The sequence below is a fragment of the Coregonus clupeaformis genome, chromosome 10, assembly GCF_020615455.1.
Source record: "Coregonus clupeaformis isolate EN_2021a chromosome 10, ASM2061545v1, whole genome shotgun sequence".
Lineage (NCBI taxonomy): Eukaryota > Metazoa > Chordata > Actinopteri > Salmoniformes > Salmonidae > Coregonus > Coregonus clupeaformis.
Genome location: NC_059201.1, coordinates 5,265,520 through 5,285,519, shown reverse-complemented (window position 1 = coordinate 5,285,519; position 20,000 = coordinate 5,265,520). Strand labels below are relative to the sequence as shown.

Sequence of the window (20,000 nt, the reverse complement as noted above, 5' to 3'; positions counted from 1 at the left end):
AATTTAATATGAGCAGAAGTGAACGTTATTAAAATCAAAAATTAAGGTCAGGATGTTATCATCTGAAAAAGAAAAGGAAAGCCCCACACCCTAGGAGCTCAGATGCAATAATTTAACATCCTAATAACCAACGTTGACAGACAAGCTGTCTTCATCAGGGTATAATGACAAACACTGAGGGTCACTAGTTTATATAGTGTCAAAGGACACACGCAGGTGTCTGTAATCATGGCCGGGTGTGGCCTAATAGCATTGGCCAATTCACAGATAAAAACAACATACAAAAAACCTGGATAGCATATGATCATAGATACTTGGCTACATAAGCCCACAACATTTACAATGAATAGCAAAATCACAAGAATGGCTTCAATTCAAAGTCTACATTGAGACCGAAGGGAGCAAGGGTCTTTAAATATTCTCGCGGGGAAGAAACCTCAGAGATCAATTGGTAAACTGATTTACCACCTCTAAATATCCCTGCACAACGTCTATTTGCGCCTCTACCGGATGGAAACTACAAGTGTAATGGCTGCGCTCAATGCAATGGCACTTACAAATGTAGATCCTTCAAACACCCCCAAACAGGGAAACAGATCCCAATCAAAGGTGTTATTACGTGCTCCACTAAGGCAGTTATTTATCTTATAACTTGTCCTTGTGGTAAAAATGATGTGGGTAAAACAAAGCGCAAATTAAAAGTACGAATCTCGGAGCATCGTAGCACCATTAGGTGCAAAAACTCGACATACCCAGTCGCTGCCCACTTTTTGGAAGCGAACCACTCGATTTCTTCCCTACGTTATATCGGCATCGAACAGGTCACCCTCCCTAGGAGAGGGGGTGACCTCAACAACTTATTGTTAAAACGAGAGGCTGCCTGGATCTTTAATTTAAAGACCCTTGCTCCCTTCGGTCTCAACGTAGACTTTGATTTGAAGCCATTCTTGTGATTTTGCTATTCATTGTAAATGTTGTGGGCCTATGTAGCCAAGTATCTATGATCATATGCTATCCATGTTTTTTGTATGTTGTTTATATCTGTGAATTGGCCAATGCTATTAGGCCACACCCGGCCATGATTACAGACACCTGCATGTGTCCTTTGACACTATATAAACTAGTGACCCGCAGTGTTTGTCATTATACCCTGATGAAGACAGCTTGTCTGTCAACGTTGGTTATTAGGATATTAAATTATTGCATCTGAGCTCCTAGAGTGTGGGGCTTTCCTTTTCTTTTCCAAGTGTTCTACTCCGTTAGCCAGCACCTCGCCTAAATAGGGGTGTGTTTCTTTCGCCTTTATCAGGATGTTATCATCACCATGGTGACCTTGGTAGGACAGGGCAGCATGTGACATAAAGGCAGGGTATTATTGTAGTTGTTACCTTCATGTGTGTGTGTATACAGTGCATTCGGAAAGTATTCAGACCCCTTCTCTTTTTCCACATTTTGTTACGTTACAGCCTTATTCTAAAATTGATTAAATACATTTTTTCCTCATCAATCTACACACAATACCCCATAATGACAAAGCAAAAACTGGTTTTTAGAAATTGTTGCAAATTTATAACAAATAAAAAACAGAAATAACTTATTTACATAAGTAATCAGACCCTTTGCTATGAGACTCGAAATTGAGCTCAGGTGCATCCTGTTTCCATTGATCATCCTTGAGATGTTTCTACAACTTGATTGGAGTCCACCTGTGGTAAATTCAATTGATTGGACATGATTTGGAAAGGCACACACCTGTCTATATAAGGTCCCACAGTTGACAGTAAATGTCACAGCAAAAACCAAGCCATGAGGTCGAAGGAATTGTCTGTAGAGCTCCAAAACAGGATTCTGTCGAGGCACAGATCTGGGGAAGGGTACCAAAAAATGTCTGCAGCATTGAAGGTCCCCAAGAACACAGTGGCCATCATTGTTAAATGGAGGAAGTTTGGAACCACAAAGACTCTTCCTAGAGCTGGCCGCCCGGCCAAACTGAGCAATCGGGGGAGAAGGGCCTTGGTCAGGGAGGTGACCAAGAACCCGATGGTCACTCTGACAGAGCTCCAGAAACCCTATGTGGAGATGGAAGAACCTTCCAGAAGGACAACCATCTCTGCAGCACTCTACCAATCAGCCTTTATGGTAGAGTGGCCAGACGGAAGCCACTCCTCAGTAAAAGGCAAATGACAGCCCACTTAGAGTTTGCCAAAAGGCACCTAAAGACTCTCAGACCATGAGAAACAAGATTCTCTGATCTGACGAAACCAAGATTGAACTCTTTGGCCTGAATGTCAAGCATCACGTCGGGAGGAAACCTTGCACCATCCCTACGGTGAAGCATGGTGGTGGCAGCATCATGCTGTGGGGATGTTTTTCAGCATACAGGGACTGGGAGACTAGTCAGGATCGAGGGAAGGAGGAACGGAGCAAAGTACAGAGAGATCCTTGATGAAAACCTGCTCCAGAGCGCTCAGGACCTCAGACTGGGGCGAAGGTTCACCTTCCAACAGGACAACAACCCTAAGCACACAGCCAAGACAACGCAGGAGTGGCTTCGGGACAAGTCTCGGAATGTCCTTGAGTGGCCCAACCAGAGGCCGGACTTGATCGAACATCGCTGGAGAGACCTGAAAATAGCTGTGCAGCGACGCTCCCAATCCAACCTGACAGAGCTTGAGAGGATCTGCAGAGAAGAATGGGAGAAACTCCCCAAGTACAGGTGTGCCAAGCTTGTAGAGTCATACCCAAGAAGACTCGAGGCTGCCAAAGGTGCTTCAAAAAAGTACTGAGTAAAGGGTCTGAATTTGTATGTAAATGTGATATTTCAGTTTTTATTTTATACATTAACAAAAAATTCTAAAAACCAGTTTTTGCTTTGTCATTATAGAGTATTGTGTGTAGATTGATGAGGGGGAAAAAACGATTTCATTCCTTTTAGAATAAGGCTGTAACGTAACAAAATGTGGAAAAAGTCAAGGGGTATGAATACTTTCTGAATGCACCCCCGGGTCTGATGTAGCCCATTGTACAGAACATACTTTATAACCACTAAACAACAACATAGTTGACAGACAGGCAGGCTGATCTCTCTGGGTTATTTCTCACACCACTATCCTCGGTTTTAATAACGGACACAACACAGACACAGAAATGGGCATTGCTCTGGGCTGGGTGCTGAGATGGTATGTAAGATGGAGTGTTCAAAGGAAGAGAAGTGGAGGGGTGGGGGGGAGTGAGAGAGAGATGGGACAAACACCAAATTGAGACTCTGCATGCAGAATTCTGCAAAAATATCCTCTGTGTACAATGAAAAACACAAAATAATGCATGCAGATCAGAATTAGGCAAATACCCGCTAATGATCAAAATCCAGAAAAGAGCCGTTAAATTATATAACCACTTAAAAGGAAGCGATTCCCAAATCTTCCATAACAAAGCCATTACCCACAGAGAGATGAACTTGGAGAAGAGTCCCCTAAGCAAGCTGGTCCTGGGGCTCTGTTCACAAACACAAACAGACCCCACAGAGCCCCAGGACAACAACACATTTAGACCCAACCAAATCATGAGAAAAGAAAAAGAGAATTACTTGACACATTGGAAAGAATTAACAAAAAAACATAACAAACTAGAATGCTATTTGGCCCTAAACAGAGAGTACACAGTGGCAGAATACCTGACCACTGTGACTGACCCAAACTTAAGGAAAGCTTTGACTATGTACAGACTCAGTGAGCATAGCATTGCTATTGAGAAAGGCCGCCGTAGGCAGACCTGGCTCTCAAGAGAAGACAGGCTATGTGCACACTGCCCACAAAATGAGGTGGAAACTGAGCTGCACTTCCTAACCTCCTGCGAAATGTATGACCATATTAAAGACACATATTTCCCTCAGATTACACAGATACACAAAGAATTCAAAAACAATTTTGATAAACTCCCTTATCTACTGGGTGAAATACCACAGTGTGCCATCACAGCTGCAAGATTTGTGACCTGTTGCAACAAGAAAAGGGCAACCAGTGAAGAACAAACACCATTGTAAATACAACCCATATTTATGTTTATTTATTTTCCCATTTGTACTTTAACTATTTGCACATTGTTACAACACTGTATATAGACATAATATGACATTTGAAATGTCTTTATTCTTTTGAAACTTCTGAGTGTAATGTTTACTGTTAATATTTATTGTTTATTTCACTTTAGTTTACTATCTACTTCACTTGCTTTGGCAATGTTAACATACGTTTCCCATGCCAATAAAGCCCTTAAATTGAATTGAATTGAGAGAGAACAGAAAGAGGAGATTGGGGATGATATCTATTACACACACGAGTAATTCCCTACTAGGTATTTGTCCTTTAAACCGCCAAAACTCCCAGAAGCACCCACACAGGGACACGCGACATAAACACACAACCCTCCCTGTTTCTCACCTCAGCTGGACATACTCCCAGTTCAGTACACTGTATGCCTACAGCACAGTACCTAACCTAGCCTACACTTCCCAGTGTGTCAGCAGATTTTGTCTAAGGCCTTCCTCTATCCTTACTGTAAACATGCTCTGCTACCTTCCTCTATCCTTACTGTAAACATGCTCTGCTACCTTCCTCTATCCTTACTGTAAACATGCTCTGCTACCTTCCTCTGTCCTTACTGTAAACATGCTCTGCTACCTTCCTCTGTCCTTACTGTAAACATGCTCTGCTACCTTCCTTTATCCTTACTGTAAACATGCTCTGCTACCTTCCTCTGTCCTTACTGTAAACATGCTCTGCTACCTTCCTCTATCCTTACTGTAAACATGCTCTGCTACCTTCCTCTATCCTTACTGTAAACATGCTCTGCTACCTTCCTCTATCCTTACTGTAAACATGCTCTGCTACCTTCCTCTGTCCTTACTGTAAACATGCTCTGCTACCTTCCTCTGTCCTTACTGTAAACATGCTCTGCTACCTTCCTCTGTCCTTACTGTAAACATGCTCTGCTACCTTCCTCTGTCCTTACTGTAAACATGCTCTGCTACCTTCCTCTATCCTTACTGTAAACATGCTCTGCTACCTTCCTCTATCCTTACTGTAAACATGCTCTTCTACCTTCCTCTGTCCTTACTGTAAACATGCTCTGCTACCTTCCTCTGTCCTTACTGTAAACATGCTCTGCTACCTTCCTCTGTCCTTACTGTAAACATGCTCTGCTACCTTCCTCTGTCCTTACTGTAAACATGCTCTGCTACCTTCCTCTGTCCTTACTGTAAACATGCTCTGCTACCTTCCTCTGTCCTTACTGTAAACATGCTCTGCTACCTTCCTCTGTCCTTACTGTAAACATGCTCTGCTACCTTCCTCTGTCCTTACTGTAAACATGCTCTGCTACCTTCCTCTGTCCTTACTGTAAACATGCTCTGCTACCTTCCTCTATCCTTACTGTAAACATGCTCTGCTACCTTCCTCTGTCCTTACTGTAAACATGCTCTGCAACCTTCCTCTATCCTTACTGTAAACATGCTCTGCTACCTTCGTCTGTCCTTACTGTAAACATGCTCTGCTACCTTCCTTTATTCTTACTGTAAACATGCTCTGCTACCTTCCTTTATCCTTACTGTAAAAATGCTCTGCTACCTTCCTCTGTCCTTACTGTAACCATGATCTGCTACCTTCCTCTATCCTTACTGTAAACATGCTCTGCTACCTTCCTCTGTCCTTACTGTAAACATGCTCTGCGACTGATTAAAAATATATATCCTTCTCACAGCCGCTGTCTCTCTGACACAGCTTGTGGAGCATCCTGAGTCTGGCGACCGACACTAGAAAGAAACCAGTGGGGTGAACCCTAATTTCCACATTGACATCAGAGCATGACTCAGTGGAAGTTCGGATTCGCCCCGGACTGATTAGAGAGACACTATTAACATATTAACCATCTGCCCGACTCAATGCGATCAAGAAATAAGCCTAAACTGTCAGCTATAGCTTGGTCAGTGTGTTTAAATTAGATTTTTAACAGAAAGTCCTGCCTACAGTCAGCCCAAACTCATCAGTGGTCGCCCTGTCTTGTTATTTGTATTGTGTACTTTTCACCCCCTTTTTTCGTGATATCCAAATTGGTGGTTCCAGTCTTGTCCCATCGCTGCAACTCCCAAACGGACTCGGGAGAGGTGAAGGTCGAGAGCCAAGCGTCCTTCCTCAGAAACACGACCCTGCCAAGCCGCACTGCTTCTTGACACACTGCTCGCTTAACCCGGAAGCCAGCTGCACCAATGTGTCGGAGGAAACACCGTACAACTGGTGACCAAAGTCAGCGTGCATGCGCCCGGCCCGCCACAAGGAGTCGCTAGAGTGCGATGGGACAAGGCAATCCCGGCCAGCCAAACCCTCCCCTAACCCAGATGACACTGGGCCAATTGTGCGCCGCCTCATGGGTCTCCTGGTCGTGGCCGGCTGCGACACAGCACGGGATCGAACCCGGGTCTGTAGTGACACCTCTAGCACTGTGATGCAGTGTCTTAGACTGCTGCGCCACTCGGGAGGCCACCGCCTGTCTTTTGATGTGTTCAAACGTTACATTTAAATCAGTACCCAGCCTTTCACACACATGCATATCTGAGCCCAGAGCCAAGGACTGTGCACATCTTGGCTTCTCTGCCTCTCCGATATCCTCTTGGCTCCAAAAAACATCTGTTCTATTTTCCCTTCAACATTTCCACTGCTGCAGAGTGGCAATAACACAAGCAGTGACACCTGCCTAATGGCATCTGCCTGTCTCATTGTCAAGCTGCTGTCAATATCACATGCCTCCAACCAGCTTTGCTGCTAATATTAGGATTCAGAAAATATGACACAAAATGATGCATTTAGATGATTCATTAGGCACTAGCGGCTCAGGCAAAGTTTTATACCGGGCGGGGGATATATTCTTTCAGACAGGTGATGGCTAATGCATTACCACTGTCCTTAGCTTAGAGGTGAAAGGTGAGATTTTTGGACTATACGGTTCTGTCTGCAAAAAAAATTCAGAGATAATTGGCTTTGAAGTTCCGAACCCTCATTGGTTTGAATGGTGTCAGCAATTTTTATCTTGTATTCTTTTGAACTTAACAATATGAATTTGGGTATTAAGAGTACCATATACAGTGAGGGAAAAAAGTATTTGATCCCCTGCTGATTTTGTACGTTTGCCCACTGACAAAGACATGATCAGTCTATAATTTTAATGGTAGGTTTATTTGAACAGTGAGAGACAGAATAACAACAAAAAAATCCAGAAAAACGCATGTCAAAAATGTTATAAATTGATTTGCATTTTAATGAGGGAAATAAGTATTTGACCCCTCTGCAAAACATGACTTAGTACTTGGTGGCAAAACCCTTGTTGGCAATCACAGAGGTCAGACGTTTCTTGTAGTTGGCCACCAGGTTTGTACACATCTCAGGAGGGATTTTGTCCCACTCCTCTTTGCTGATGTTCTCCAAGTCATTAAGGTTTCGAGGCTGACGTTTGGCAACTCGAACCTTCAGCTCCCTCCACAGATTTTCTATGGGATTAAGGTCTGGAGACTGGCTAGGCCACTCCAGGACCTTAATGTGCCTCTTCTTGAGCCACTCCTTTGTTGCCTTGGCTGTGTGTTTTGGGTCATTGTCATGCTGGAATACCCATCCACGACCCATTTTCAATACCCTGGCTGAGGGAAGGAGGTTCTCACCCAAGATTTGACGGTACATGGCCCCGTCCATCGTCCCTTTGATGCGGTGAAGTTGTCCTGTCCCCTTAGCAGAAAAACACCCCCAAAGCGTAATGTTTCCACCTCCATGTTTGACGGTGGGGATGGTGTTCTTGGGGTCATAGGCAGCATTCCTCCTCCCCCAAACATGGCGAGTTGAGTTGATGCCAAAGAGCTCCATTTTGGTCTCATCTGACCACAACACTTTCACCCAGTTCTCCTCTGAATCATTCAGATGTTCATTGGCAAACTTCAGACGGCCCTGTATATGTGCTTTCTTGATCAGGGGGACCTTATGGTGCTGCAGGATTTCAGTCCTTCACGGCGTAGTGTGTTACCAATTGTTTTCTTGGTGACTATGGTCCCAGCTGTCTTGAGATCATTGACAAGATCCTCCCGTGTAGTTCTGGGCTGATTCCTCACCGTTCTCATGATCATTGCAACTCCACAAGGTGAGATCTTGCATGGAGCCGGTCCTCGCACTTGCTGGACTTTCTTGTGCGCCTGACGCCTTCTTCACAACAATTGAACCTCTCTCCTTGAAGTTCTTGATGATCCGATAAATGGTTGATTTAGGTGCAATCTTACTAGCAGCAATATCCTTGCCTGTGAAGCCCTTTTTGTGCAACGCAATGATGACGGCACGTGTTTCCTTGCAGGTAACCATGGTTAACAGAGGAAGAACAATGATTTCAAGCACCACCCTCCTTTTAAAGCTTCCAGTCTGTTATTCTAACTCAATCAGCATGACAGAGTGATCTCCAGCCTTGTCAACATTCTCACCTGTGTTAACGAGAGAATCACTGACATGATGGCAGCTGGTCCTTTTGTGGCAGGGCTGAAATGCAGTGGAAATGTTTTTTGGGGATTAAGTTCATTTTTATGGCAACTTTGCAATTAATTGCAATTCATCTGATCACTCTTCATGACATTCTGGAGTATATGCAAATTGCCATCATCAAAACTGAGGCAGCAGACTTTGTGAAAATTAGTATTTGTGTCATTCTCAAAACATTTGACCACGACTGTAGATGAAGGGGAGGTGACAGGTTAAAGAAGGATTTTTAAGCCTTGAGACAATTGAGACATGGATTGTGTATGTGTGCCATTCAGAGGGTGAATGGGCAAGACAAAATATTTAAATGCCTTTGAACAGGGTATGGTAGTAGGTGCCAGGCACACCGGTTTGTGTCAAGAACTGCGACGCTGCTGGGTTTTTCACGATCAACCATTTCCTGTGTGTATCAAGAATGGTCCACCACCCAAAGGACATCCAGCCAACTTGACACAACTGTGGGAAGCATTGGTGGCATCAACATTGGCCAGCATCCCTGTGGAACGCTTTTGAGTCCATGCCCCAACAAACTGAGGCTGTTCTGAGGGCAAAAGGGGGTGCAACTCAATACTAGGAAGGTGTTCCTAATGTTTTGTACACTCAGTGTTTATTTGACAGGGAGGGAACGTTTGGGGGCTGAAAAAGAAAAGAGAGAGAGAGAGAGAGAGAGAGAGAGAGAGAGATACTGTAGATTAGAGAGAGAAGGAGGAGATGACACACTGAGGGTGATTATATCTGTCGGTGCAAATGTTCTACACCCTACAAGCCCATGGGAGAGCAGAGCAGACCACACTGTCTCTGGTGGGGAAAACACACACAGATGATAGAGAAGATAACACGGGGACTTTCTACAGTACTCAAAAGGAATCTCTGATTGGGGTTGCCATGGTGATTATCAGTCCCCCCCCCCAATACCACCAATTGAAATTTCCAGAATGACTTCCTGTGTGTTTCTACATTCCGATGGGAGAGGTGCTAGATGCTTCCAGAGAGATAAAAGAAAACATCATCAAAAGCAGGAGGAAGTCACACACCCTTCCTATTATCTAAACTAAACACGGTGTGTGTGTGTGTGTGTGTGTGTGTGTGTGTGTGTGTGTGTGTGTGTGTGTTAGAGAGAGAGAAGAGACCCAAGTAGACATTAAAGTGGGCATCTATTTAGCCAATCCTCTGAGCTCTGATAAATGATAACGCATCATAGCATTTCTCTGAAAGACACACAGACACACACACTCACTCTGTCTAAATCTTGTCTTCAGGATTCGATCAGGAGGGTTTGAATGAATACACATTACCCACATGGCCACTTGAAACCCATCTAGGGATTGATCTCAGTATAAAGTATATGAGGAGTTCACTTTAGGATTCTGTCAAGAGTCCCACATGCCCACTTCTATTGCAGTATACATTATTAGAAGACATCTGCTGTGCTTCACCACTGAGAGACACTTATCATACAGATTAGAAGAATCATAGGGAATCATTGGGGAATGCTACTACTACTATGAATGCAACTACGACACTATAAAACTACTACTATGAATGCTACTATGATACTATATCACTCCTGCTATGAATGCTACTATAATACTATAGTACTACTACTATGAATGCTAATATTATACTATAGTACTACTACGAATGCTACTATGATACTATATCACTCCTGCTATGAATGCTACTATGATACTACATCACTCCTGCTATGAATGCTACTATGACACTATAGTACTACTACTATGAATGCTACTATGATACTATATCACTCCTGCTATGAATGCTACTATGACACTATAGTACTACTACTATGAATGCTAATATGATACTATAGTACTACTACGAATGCTACTATGACACTATATCACTCCTGCTATGAATGCTACTATGATACTATATCACTCCTGCTATGAATGCTACTATGACACTATAGTACTACTACTATGAATACTACTATGATACTATAGTACTAATATGAATGCTACTATTATGAATAGTAGTATTATGATTCATAATCCATGCTACAACACTACAACCGAGGACCACTGTAGTAGTCAAGTACTTGACAACATAAAATGGTCAATATATGATTATCCTTGTCCCCAGGCTATTGCGTACAGTGCTGGTGCACGAGACTAAAAAGCCTATATCAGTTAAAAGCAGACATTTTGGCTCTTTCCTTATGCGTTGTGTGAAAGTATGTAGGACACAACATGAGTAAGTGTCTGTCTGCCTGCTACAGTACAGTATGTGATCATGTGACATTGGTTTTAGTAGGACTCTGGGAAGAAAGGATGGTTTATATAATTAGCACAACATGTGATATAATTAACCCCATATGAGCAGCTATTAACAGACCTTTATTGTATGTTCCCTAATTACTTCACTAGAAGATGTACTTAGAGGGTGTTTATTTTTTTATTTTACCTTTATTTAACTAGGCAAGTCAGTTAAGAACAAATTCTTATTTACAATGACGGCCTACACCGCCAAAACCGGACGACCTGGGCCAATTGTGCGCCGCCCTATGGGACTCCCAATCACGGCCGGTTGTGATGACAGCCTGGAATCGAACCAGGGGGTCTGTAGTGACGCCTCAAGCACTGAGATGCAGTACCTTAGACCGCTGCGCCACTCGGGAGCGGTCTAAGGGAGAGTGTGAGGGAAACCAAGCGGAAAATGCAGCGGAGCAAGTGACTAAGCTCTTAGAAGACGTCCCAAATAGGGAAAATGCAGAACGTCCCAAATGGCACCCTTATTCCCTACATAGTGCACTCCCTTTGACCAGAGCCCTATGTGCCCTGGTTCAAAAGTAGTGCACTATGAAGTGGATAGGTACCATTTGGGACGTCTGCAGGCATTTTCACTATCCAATAGGGTTTCTTTACCATAAATGAAGGCGGTGCAAAACCCCAGCCCATACTACAGTAGCCCGTACTCTGAAGGTAGGTAGAAAGGGTTCCTACTTCAAAGGGCTGTAGATGAGTTCTGGTTATCTTGTGGTTTAGAAAAGATCAGATTTCCACATCAGGGAGAAGAGTTTATACAGTAGGAGAACAGAATAAGGGACTTTTAATCACCTAATCAGTGAAGATGCTCTGTATTATACGTACTATATGCAATGATGAGTATGAAGAAAGAACAGGAGCTGAAGCATCTCATTTAAGAGAACATCCCTTTCAGAAAAGTTCTAGGCCAAGTCTGTCCAATAGAGATTATTCTAAGGTGATGCCATCTCCAGACTTCCACATTAGCCCCTGTATCAGATCAGGTCTGGCAATAAAAGGCTGAAAGTACCTTGCAGCTTCCGTTTCATATTCATGAGAAGCTCTGTAAGATTTACAGTAATATAATCTCACCCTCCATTTTAGAGTTAAGACCCATCTTAGAACCTACTTTTAGAAGTGTGCTATTGAACGCATGAAACATGTGGAAGAGAGAGAGAGAGAGAGAGATGGAGAGGAAGAGAGAGAGAGTGAGATGGAGAGGAAGAGAGAGCGTGTGAGATGGAGAGGACGAGAGTGAGATGGAGAGGAAGAGAGAGAGTGAGATGGAGAGGAAGAGAGAGAGTGAGATGAGAGGAAGAGAGAGAGAGAGTGAGATGGAGAGGAAGAGAGAGAGTGAGAGATGGAGAGGAAGAGAGAGTGAGATGGAGAGGGAGAGAGAGAGAGATGGAGATGGAGAGAGATGGAGAGGAAGAGAGAGAGAGGAGATGGAGGTGAAGAGAGAGAGAGAGAGTGAGATGGAGAGGAAGAGAGAGAGAGAGAGAGTGAGATGGGAGAGGAAGAGAGAGAGAGTGAGATGGAGAGGAAAGAGAGAGAGAGAGTGGGAGATGGAGAGGAAGAGAGAGAGAGAGGAGGAGGAAGAGGGAGAGAGAGAGATGGAGAGGGAGAGAGAGAGATGGGAGATGGGGGAGAGGAAAGAGGGAGGAGAGAGTGAGATGGAGAGGAAGAGAGAGGCAGATGAAGAGAGAGAGAGTGAGATGGAGTGGAAGAGAGAGAGAGAGAGTGAGATGGAGAGGAAGAGAGAGAGAGTGGAGATGGGAGAGGAGGGAGAGAGAGAGAGATGGAGAGGGAGGAGGGAGAGAGAGAGAGAGAGAGGGAAGAGAGAGAGAGAGTAGAGATGAGAGGGAGAGTGAGATGGAGAGGGAGAGAGAGAGTGAGATGGGAGAGGGAGAGAGAGAGGAGAGGTGGAGAGGAAGAGAGAGAGTGCGAGGGAGAGAGAGAGAGTGAGATGGAGAGGAAGAGAGAGAGAGGAGATGGAGAGGGAGAGAGAGAGTAAGATGGGAGAGAGAGAGAGAGAGAGAGAGAGAGATGGAGAGAAGAGAGAGAGAGAGAGATGGAGAGAAGAGAGAGAGATGAGAGAGAGAGAGAGAGAGAGAGAGAGAGAGAGAGAGTAGAGAGAGAGAGAGAGAGAGAGAGAGAGAGAGAGAGAGAGAGAGAGATGGAGAGAGGGAGATGGAGAGGGAGAGGATGGAGAGGGAAGAGAGAGAGAGAGAGAGAGATGAGAGGAAAGAGAGAGAGAGAGAGAGAAGAGAGAGAGAGAGAATGGAGAGGGAGAGAGAGAGAGAGAGGTGGGAGGAGAAGAGAGAGAGAGAGTGAGATGGAGAGTGAGATGGAGAGAGAGTGAGATGGGAGAGGAAGAGAGAAGGAGAGGGAGAGGAAGAGAGGAGAGAGTGAGAGATGGAGAGGAAGAGAGAGAGAGAGAGATGGAGAGGAAGAGAGAGAGTGAGATGGAGAGGAAGAGAGAGAGAGAGGAGAGGGAAGAGAGAGAGAGGAGAAGAGGAAGAGAGAGAGTGAGGTGGAGGAGGAAGAGAGAGAGTGAGATGGAGAGGAAGAGAGAGAGTAGAGATGGAGATGGAGAGAGGAAGAGAGAGAGAGAGAGAGAGAGAGAGAGAGAGATGGAGAGGAAGAGAGAGAGAGAGATGGAGAGGAAGAGAGAGAGAGGAGATGGAGAGGGAAGAGAGAGAGAGGGGAGAGAGAGAGATGGAGAGGAAGAGAGAGAGAGATGGAGAGAGAGAGAGAGAGAGAGAGAGAGAGAGAGAGATGGAGAGAGAGAGAGAGAGAGAGAGAGAGAGAGAGAGAGAGAGAGAGAGAGAGAGAGAGAGAGAGAGAGAGAGAGAGAGAGAGAGAGAGAGAGAGGAAGAGAGAGAGAGAGATGGAGAGGAAGAGAGAGAGAGATGGAGAGGAAGAGAGAGAGAGATGAGAGAAGAGAGAGAGAGTGAGATGGAGAGGAAGAGAGAGAGATGGAGAGGAAGAGAGAGAGAGAGATGGAGATGGAGAGGAAGAGAGAGAGTGTGTTTAAATGAATTCAAACACATGCTAATTCTCGGACTACAGAGGGTCCCCTATAGACTAGTGTCGCAGCAGGACGAGGCAGACATGAATGGGAGTGTATGGGGCTACATCGCCTGGTGTGTTGAACACCCTGCAAATAAATCGAGCTATCAGAGGAATAACAGTACAGTCAGATGTGCTTGTTAGCAGTGTACTGTCAATCAGTAGGTTTGCCTTGTATGAGGATGATATTAAGCTGTATGCTCTTGAAATAGAACATCTACCATATCTAAAGGCTCATTTTCTTACTGGATTGTCACGGTGGGATACTGAATTATAAACAAAAAGCATACAAGACCAGAACAAAAAAACTTTTGGTAAAAAGTTTACAGGTGGCACCAAGATCATACCAGCCACCAAAAGATTTTACCAGTCTTTAGCAACGATGACATAATCGTGTGGCCTTAATAAGTGTCATTAGACAAGCTGAAGCCCTGCGAGGCTAATCCGCCTTCCCCATAGCGTCTGGCCCAATTCCTGAGCGGGGGTAGGGTGTTCGTGTGTGTGTGCATGTGTGCGTATGTGTGTGTGGAGACACTGAGTTGCTGAATAGGCACTTGGAGGAGATTGGACATGCTAGAGCACACGCTATTCCACTCTAACGCTCTTCAGCAGCCTCTCGCAAAAACCACCCGGCTCCAGAGGGAGGGAATGAGATGTGTGTGTGAGGAAATGTGTACAGACCACATGAAACAAAAAACAGCAGGACATTACAGTCAACTCAAAACAACATACCACAGGGTTGTGATGGTAGTGTTTGATCGATACTAGCCACACAGTGGGCATGTAATGAAATCTCTCTCTCCTCTCTCCCCTCTCTCCCTGCTCTCCCTCTCTCCCTCCCTCCCTCCCTCCCTCCGGTTTCCATGGAAATAGGAGGTAAGTTGAGAGGTCAGGAGCACTCCTCTGAGGAAACTGAGGATGAGGCAAGGAGAGCAGTATAACTATTTCAATTTGACTGTTGGCTTGGTGGAATCAACCTGCCACTGTGTTCAGGGTGGGGAATGCCTACGTATGTACTGTAATGATGTTCTAATGACTAATAGATTTATTATAGTTGAAATTATTGAAGATTTTTTTAATTATTGGGGTAGTGATTTTGTTAAACCCTGCTTGTTGTTGGAAGCTTGTTGTTGGTCAATAAGCATGTTTTTTTTTTTATTTCCTAATTTGGGAAGGCATTAGCAAATCCAAAAGACGTGCTTAATTAGTCCCAACCTCTCTCTAGCTTCTCTCTGATCCAGGCCATTCATTGGATGTTCGTTAGCTCGGTGACAGTATCCAGCCATTATCGGCCTGTTCCAGCTCCCCGTGACAGTATCAAGCTTATCGGCCTGTTCCAGCTCCGGTGACAGTATCAGCCATTATCGGCCTGTTCCAGCTCCCGTCACAGTATCAGCCATTGCTCGGCCTGTTCCAGCTCCGCGTGACAGTATCAGCTACATTATCGGGCTGTTCCAGCTCCCGTGACAAAAATAAGCATTATCGGCTGTTCCAGCTCCGTGACAGTATCAGCCATTATCGGCCTGTTCCAGCTCCGTGACAGTATCGCCATTATCGGCCTGTTCCGCTCCGGTGACAGTATCAGCCATTGCTCGGCCTGTTCAGCTCCCGTGACAGTATCCCAGCCATTAGTCGGCCCTTCCAGCTCGGCAGACAGTATCAGCCATTATCGGCCCGTTCAGCTCGGTGACAGATCAGCCATTATCGGGCCCGTTTAGCTCGGTGACAGTACACGCATTATCGGCCTGTTCAGCTCGGTGACAGTATCAGCCATTAGCGGCCTCGCCGTTTTGTTCATCTTGTGATGCCCTGACCATATTGTGGTGATGCCCGGTATACAAGTGGGGAGAGGGAGAAAGGGGATAAATGTAGTGCCAATGTATGCCGGGCTTGCCCGTTGGTGCCGGTGCCATTCAGCAATCCTAACAAGCTCTGCCCTGTCTGATGGAAAACTGAAGAGGCCTTAGGAATGTTCCATTTGAATTGGAGAGGAAGAGTTCTGTTCTAGAGATACAGTAATGACAGTACAGACAGTAAAAGACAGGTTACAGACAGTAAATGACAGTACAGGACAGTAAAGACAGGTTACAGACAGTAATGACAGTACAGACAGTAAAGACAGGTTACAGACAGCAATGACAGTACAGACAGCAAAATACAGGTTACAGACAGCAATGACAGTACAGACAGTAAAAGACAGGTTACAAACAGTAATGACAGTACAGACAGTAAAAGACAGGTTACAAACAGTAATGACAGTACAGACAGTAAAAGACAGGTTACAGACAGTAATGACAGTACAGACAGTAAAAGACAGGTTACAGACAGTAATAACAGACATGAAGTAGTAAAGACAGGTTACAGACAGTAATGACAGTACAGAACCCAGTAATGACAGTACAGACAGTAAAAGACAGGTTACAGACAGTAAAAAGACAGTACAGACAGTAAAAGACAAGGTTACAGACAGTAATGACAGTACAGACAGTAAAAGACAGGTGTACAGTAATGAAGTACAGACAGTAAAAGACAGGTTACAGACAGCAATGACAGTACAGACAGCCAAAATACAGGTTGCGCATTGACAAGTAAAGACGAGTTACAAAATAATGACAGTACAGACAGTAAAAGACAGGTTACAGACAGTAAAAGGTACAGACAGTAGAAGACAGGTTACAGACAGTAATAACAGTACAGACAGTGAAAGACAGGTTACAGACAGAATGACAGACAGAAGGTAATGACAGTACAGACAGCAAGACAGGTTCCAGACAAGATTAAAGACAGGTTACAGACAGTAAAAGACAGTTACAGAACAGTAACACAGTAGAGACAGTAAAAGACAGGTTACAGACAGTAATGACAGTACAGGACAGTAAAAGACAGGCGACAGTAATGACAGTACAGACAGTAAAAGACAGGTTACACAAAGCAATGACAGTACAGACAGCAAAATACGAGGTTACAGACAGTAAGCCAGGTACAGGACAGTAAAATACAGGTTACACACAGTAATGACAGTAAAAGACAGGTTACAGACAGTAAAAGACAGGTTACAGACAGTACTGACAGTACAGACGGCAAAATACAGGTTAAGACAGTAAATGACAGTGCACAGACCGTATAAATACAGGTTAAGACAGTAAAAGGCAGGTTACAGACAGTAAAAAGGCAGGTTACAGACAGTAAAAGGCAGGTTACAGACAAAGCAGGCGGTTACAGACAGTCACAGACAGATACAGACACACAGCTGAGACTGAATGGTCAGAGACCAGACAGTGTCCCTGCTTGGAGTTATCTGCCAGGATGGCCAACTAAAAATAAAATGCGCTAACTGTCTCTGATACACACAACACAATCATAACTTCTCCTCTACATACCGTAGAATCAACCACAATAAACACTACTTCAGAATCCAGTACACTGTCTGCATACATGTAGGCTTATCATTCCTGATTCAAAATGTAAAATTACTTGACATGGTCTTCTGCCAATTTAAAATGGATTTTCTGAATGCCACAGTGCTAGAGGGCAACCCGGTAAGGAAGTGAGTGAAGTCAACAAACTCTGTCATCATAATTGACGGAATGAATCCGATTTGAACTCATACTAGAAGTCATCATATATCTACGAATCTCAAGGCATAACAGGAAGGGTATGGCAGGGTAGGGGAGGGACACAAAAATAATATGTTTTGTTTGTGAGTTACTGTCTCTGCAAATGAGCCTAGTGCTTAGTAATGACTAAGCTTAGACACACTGTCAAGTCTTGACCAGGATTAAATAGTGGAACTGTCAAGTTTGGAAACTAGCCCAACTGTCACCTATGGACAAGGACAAGGGTCGGGGTCAGGGGTCGTTCAGGGGTGAACTGAATTCTACCATGTGAACCCATGTGACCTGACCTCCACCTGTTGTTCATCATTCAGCTGAGCTAGCAAACAGGACCAGTCAACTGAGGATTCACAATTTTAGCATTGTCATTACTGCCTAGTCAAAATGATATATCTCATCTTGAGAACGACTGCCAACCAGCTCCTTACTCAGGCTAGATTTAGAGTTGAGATTAATCACACCGCCAACTCGCGCTTCACAGAAATCATTCATTGATGTCCGTGGGAGACCCGCAGACCCTAGAACACAGCCCTATTATCACACGCAAACTTGTCTTCACAGATCTCAGAACACAGCCCTATTATCACGCAACTTGTCTTCAAGATCTCAGGTAAGACAGAACACAGCCCTATTATCAATCACAAACTTGTCTTCAGATCTCAGAACACAGCCCTATTATCAACACAACTCGGGTACTTTCATGGAAATCATTCATTGACGTCAGGTGGGAGACCTTACAGATCTCAGAACACAGCCCTATGGGAAAATGACACACAATTTCTCTGCTTACATTTAAACTGACTGGACTGAAGGTTGAATTAACATACATTGATGTAGTCCTTTTCCCCAGATGTACTCTAAGCAGGAGAGAACAGGTTGTGTGTACAGGGGATGGGATTCTGGAACAACAGCCAACATTTTGTTTTCCGCTTTCCCACTAATAAAAACAGAATTATCAAACCTCCTTTCCTACATCCTTCTGCCTTTTAAGTGGCGCTCATGTATGCATGGATGAGGCTGTTAGGTCTCAGACTCTTCCTCTCTAATAAGGAAGCTTAAGAGGAGACAACAACTCCTCAGAGAGACACTTACAGTTAAGTGACTTTCTACTGAGAGTAATTAGAGCTTTTGGGGAAAAAAAAAGGGAGACAGCAGACCAATAGCTCGTAGTTCCACTTTTTATTCTTAAACTCTTAGTTCCTGATTCAGAGTTGAGATAAGCACCAGCTACTCTGAATTTAGTCTAACTAATCATTTATTGAGTCGTCAACGTGAGACTTGTGTGAAGATTCGAGTTAAGTGTGTAGATCTCTCAAGTCAGAATACAGCCCAGAAAAGAGCTTGGGATAGTTCTGGCCTAAGCGATTGCCTGTTTTCCCCTTCTGGTTTTAGCTTTCCTCCTCTGTTGTAATGTAATGATGGTGATATTAAATAGGAGAGCAGAGGTAGTGAAACAAACTGAGCAAAGTCACTCTCTCCAAATGGATCACGGGATCCAGTGTCTTTTAATATCGCTTTTTACAAACAGCTAGTTGGATTATAAAGCTACAGGACTGTTTTGCTAGCACAGACTGGAACATGTTCCGGGATTCTTCCAGATAGCATTGAGGAGTACACACATCAGTCACTGGCTTCATCAATAAGTGCATCGATGATGTACGTCCCCACAGTGACCGTACGTAATACCCCCAACCAGAAGCCATGGATTACAGGAAACATCCGCACTGAGCTAAAGGGGTAGAGCTGTCAAGCCAAGAGGGATTCCTAACCCGGGACGCTATAAGAAATAATCTCAGCAATGCCTCCCACTAACCATCAAACAGGCAAAAGAGTTAATACAGGACTAAGATTGAATCATACTACACCGGATCTGATGCTTGTCGGATGTGGCAGGGCTTGGAAAAACAAACACACTACAAAGGGAAGCACAGCGCGAGCTGCCCAGTGACACAAGACTTCCAGACGAGCTAAACCACTTCTATGCTCGCCGAGGCAGCAACACTGAAGCATGCATGGAGCACCAGGCTGTTCCGATGACTATGTGATCACGCCTCCATAGCCGGCGTGAGTAAGACTTTTAAGCAGGTCAACATTCATGAAGGCCAGGCAGACGGATTACCAGACGGGTATCTGAGCATGTGCTGACCAACTGGCAAGTGTCTTCTATGACATTTTCAACATGTCCTGACTGAGTCTGTAATATCAACATGTTTCAAGCAGACCACCATATCCCCCATGCCCAAGGACTCTAAGATAACCTGCCTAAATGACTACCGGCCCCGTAGCACTGACGCCTGTAGCCATGAAGTGCTTTTGAAAGGTGGTATGGCCTCAAGCATCAACACCATTATCCCAGAAACCCTAGACCCACTCCAATTTGCATACAGCCCCAACAGACTCACAGATGATGTGCAATTCTATTGCACTCCACACTGCCCTTTTCCTCACTCCTGGACAAGAGGAACACCTACGTAAGAATGCTATTCATTGAC

General features: G+C 44.4%; 1 protein-coding gene across 1 annotated transcript in view; it reads right to left on the bottom strand.

Annotated features, from left to right (window-relative positions):
* The window catches only part of LOC121574779 (protein phosphatase 1 regulatory inhibitor subunit 16B-like), a 53,584-nt gene extending 41,713 nt beyond the window's left edge, over nt 1-11,871 (bottom strand). Inside the window, exon 1 of the mRNA XM_045223213.1 lies at nt 11,853-11,871. Within this exon, the coding sequence (XP_045079148.1) occupies nt 11,853-11,871 (19 nt within the window). The remainder of the gene's footprint in view (nt 1-11,852) is intronic.
* Nucleotides 11,872-20,000: the final 8,129 nt, after the last annotated feature.